The sequence below is a fragment of the Stegastes partitus genome, unplaced genomic scaffold, assembly GCF_000690725.1.
Source record: "Stegastes partitus isolate 25-593 unplaced genomic scaffold, Stegastes_partitus-1.0.2 Scaffold1523, whole genome shotgun sequence".
Taxonomy (NCBI): domain Eukaryota; kingdom Metazoa; phylum Chordata; class Actinopteri; family Pomacentridae; genus Stegastes; species Stegastes partitus.
In genome coordinates, this window is record NW_007579254.1 from 90,170 (window position 1) to 94,047 (window position 3,878).

The 3,878-nt window shown below is 52.5% G+C and overlaps 1 protein-coding gene across 1 annotated transcript in view; it reads right to left on the reverse strand.

Annotated features, from left to right (window-relative positions):
- crybg2 (crystallin beta-gamma domain containing 2) overlaps nt 1-3,878 on the reverse strand; it is a 49,853-nt gene that overhangs the window by 39,197 nt on the left and 6,778 nt on the right. Inside the window, exon 3 of the mRNA XM_008300307.1 lies at nt 361-3,872. Within this exon, the coding sequence (XP_008298529.1) occupies nt 361-3,872 (3,512 nt within the window). The remainder of the gene's footprint in view (nt 1-360; nt 3,873-3,878) is intronic.

Genomic DNA, 3,878 nt, shown 5'->3' on the forward strand with positions numbered 1-3,878 from the left:
ATAACAAAAAACATTTTAAAAAGTTAAAAACATTAGAAATATATGCACCGTGTGAACAGTAGTGGTGACTAATTCTATGTTGACGATGAGATGTGATCAGAACATTTCTTTTAAATCCTCCACCGTGAGCTGCTGTGTTCTGGTGTTTGGACTCGAAGCAGCTCATCACTGCTGCTGTTGTTGGAAACATTTGGCCTCATCAGATGAAAACAAGCTGAAGTTTAAAGTCTGTCATTAAGTCTGACTTCAACCAAACTGGTCCAACATGTTGGACAGAAGCTGCACTTTGCTAAATGACAGAGAAACCGTTCAGAACCTGACATTAAGTGAGAGTAGAGCAGCTCTGAGACGTTCACTCACCTCTGATGCAGGTGCTGGTCCGGCGGAGGTTCTGCAGCTTCAGGATGTTGAGCTCTGGCTGCCGACAGCTCGACTGGCGGAGCTCTGCTGCCGTCGGCGCTCTGAGCGGATGAATCCTCCCCCTCTCTGCTCGGCGCTGCAGCTCTGCTGTGTTCAGCCTCCTCAGCTGCTCCTCGGCTGTCAGTCAGAGCTCCTTCTGGGTCGGTTCTGCTGCCGTCTCCGGCTCTGCTCAGTGAAATCAGAGGAGCTGCTGCTGTGTCAGGGTCCGGTCTGAGCTTCCTGGAGGCTTCATGGGAGCTCTCAGAGCATTGTCCCTGCTGCTCTGGGAGTCGCTCCTGTCCATTAGAGGGGGCTTCTGTTTCAGTCCAGTGTCCCTCCGGACCCTCCCCCGGCCTGGAGGGCGGAGCCACGCTGCATACCTGCGGAGCGTTCACCTGCTGAACCGGTGTGGCCGGTAGCTCCTCCCGCCTGCCCTCCCTCCTCTCAGCTTTCACCGCAGGCCGACTCCTGGCTGAAAGAAGCTCAGATGTCCCAGATTTCTGCCCCCAAACGTCCGACTTCAGCTGATTCATCCCCGTTTCTGGAGGCAGCTGCGCCTCCTTCCTGTCGTCGGCCACAGAGGCGTCCTCACCGTCTGGGAGAAGCTCTGACTTTCCTGATTCCTGGCCTCTGATCTGCTGCTCTGTTTCCCTGTCATCGCCCTCATGTAGCGCTGCACCAAACAGGACAGTCTCCATCCCAGCGTCTGGAAGCAGCTCCGTCTTCTGTCCACTGTCTAGCACAAAGTTTTCCTCTCTTCCCTCCACTGTGAACTTCTTTACATCCTCACTTTCTCTCAGCTTTGCATCGAGGAGAAACTCAGATTTTCCCCAACCCTGCAGACGATCGTCCTCCTTCTGGCCTCTGAGCTGTTGCTCTGTTTCACGTTCGTCTCCCTCCGGTTCGTCTTTCACAAACACGACGCTCTTCATCTGAGTTTCTGAAAGGTCATCCGTCTTCTTCCTGCCGTTTACAACAGCAGCTCCCTCTCTCTCCTCCATCATGAGCATCTCTTTATCCTCGCTTTCTTTTTCTGCTGCATCCACAAGAAGCTCTCTCCTCTGACCTCCTGGTTGTTGCTCCGGTTTGTCGTCCTCGTTTTTAACAAACTCGATTTTCTCTGTCTTTGTTTCTGGAAACGTCTCCTTCCTGCGTTCCACCACAGAACTCTGCTCTCCAGCGTCCTCGCTTTGTGTCTGTTTTGCGTCAGAGTCTGTGAGAAGCTTTCCTGGTTCTTGCACTAAAACTTCAGCCTTCCGTTGCTTTACTTCACCAAACACGACGCTCTTTATCTCCACTTCTGGAAGCAGCTCCGTCTCTCTCCGACCATCTACCGCTAAAGTTTCGTCTACAAGAAACTCAGATTTTGCCAAATCCTGCCCATCAGAACCCGACGTCTGGCTCACGACCTGTTGCTGCGTCTCATCTTCCTCCTTCTGAACGAGCCTCTTTACCTCCACCTCTGGAAGCAGCTCCACCTCCTTCCTACCATCCACCACTGAAGCTTCCTCTCTTCTCTCCACCGTGGACGTCTCTTTGTCCTCATTTTCTTTCTGCTTTGCATCAGCAGGAATCCTCTGTTGCTCTCTCTCAGGATGGTTTTTAACAAACATGGTTTTCTTTACCTCCACCTCTGGAAGCAGCTCCGTCTCCTTCCTGCTTTCCACCACAGAAGCTTCCTCTCCTTCATCCTCTCTTTCCTTCTCCTTCACTTGAGCGCCTTCTAAGAACTCAGATCTTCCTACTATCTGCTCTGAAGCTTCAGACTTCTGACCTCCTGGCTGTTGCTGTGTTTCACGTTTGTCTTCCTCACTTCTCATTTTAACAAACAGGATTTTCTTTACCTCCGTTTCTGGAAGCAGCTCCGTCTCCGTCCTGCTTTCCACCACAGAAGCTTCCTCTCTTTCCTCCACCGTGAACGTCTTTGCATCCTCGCTGTCTTGCTGCTTTGCATCTTTTCCTGTGAGAAACTGGGACTTTCCTAACTCCTGCACTTGAGCTTCAGCGCTCTGACCTCCTGGCTGTTGCTCTGTTTCACGTTTGTCTTCCTCACTTCTCATCTTAACAAACAGGACTTTCTTTATTCCTGAAGCTGGAAGCAGCTCCGTCTCTTTACCGCCATCTACCACATAAGCTTCCTCTTTCTCCTCCACCGTGAACGTCTTTGCATCACTTCCTGTAAGAAACTGGGACTTTCCTAAATCCTGGACGTGATCCTCTGACCTCTGAGCTCTGAGCTGTTGCTCTGTTTCACTTTTATCTTCCTCACTTCTCATCTTGACAAACAGGACTTTCTTTTTCAGCGTCTCTGGAAGCTGCTCCGTCTCCTCTCTTTCCTCCACCGTGAACATCTTTGCATCACCGCCTGTGAGAAGCTCTGACCTTCCTGATTCTTGCACCTCTCTGATCCGTTGCTCCGTTTCATGTTTATCTTCCTCACTTTTCTTTTTAACAAACAAAATCGTCTTTATCCGTGTTTCAGGGATCTCCTCTCTACTCTCACTTTCTTCTTCCTTTGCATCACTGCCTCCTAAAACCTCTTCTGTCTTCTGAAGTCTTCCACTTTCATCTTGCTCGCTTCCCGTTTTAACAAACACGACCTTTTTCTTCTCTGGAGGCAGCTCCGCCTCCACAAAGGTCTCCTCCCTCTCGTCCACCGTGAACATCTCCTCGTCCTCGCTGCCGTTGTCCTCCTCGGCGCTGTAGTAGATCTCGGCGGCGCTGCCTTCGTCCGAGCCGACGCTGAGGTACGCCGGGCTCAGGGGCCCGTCCTGCGCGTCCATCTGTCCGGAGAGCGACTCGGCGGGTTGAATTCTCAGCTGGAGAGGCTTCGCGGCGCTCTGCTCGTCCGCCAGCGACTCTCTGACTAGAACAACTCTGCGCTTGGAGTCTGAAACCTGAGAGTCGGTCTCCTGGGACGTTACGGAGTCAGAAACCGGAGAGGCGGAGGCTGGCCTCGGGACGCTGCCGTCTGACTTCACCTGCGAATGCAGGCGGGTCAGCTCTGAGTAAGGAGCCCGACCAGCGCTCGGATCTGTGGAGGCCGAGCTGAGGGAGGAGGGACGGAACCGGTGGTGGACTTCTGGGCTCCTCTGAAGCTGATAGGTTTGGTACGAAGGAAATCTGGAGCTCTGACTAGAACTGGCAGGCTCATTCATCTTCTCATGCAAAGTTGTAACGCGATCGTACGTGGTGCTGGTTTCAGTCTGGAGGGTTCTGACCGTGACGGGTTCGGTTCTGGCGTCCAGATGTCTGAGCTTGCTGCGGATTTCAGGTTTGTAGAGCGAAGACGGGGTTTGAGTTGGAGGTTCGAGGAGCGAATTTATGACCTCGGAGGTGAAATTCTCGGGGAAAAGCGTCTCGTACAAAGCTCCGTAGACAGCATCCGGGGCGGCGCCTCGCTTCTCAGGTTCTGCTCCAGTTTTGGTGGTTTCAGGAGGAGAACTTTCATTTTGGGAAGCTGAGACTTCATGACGGGC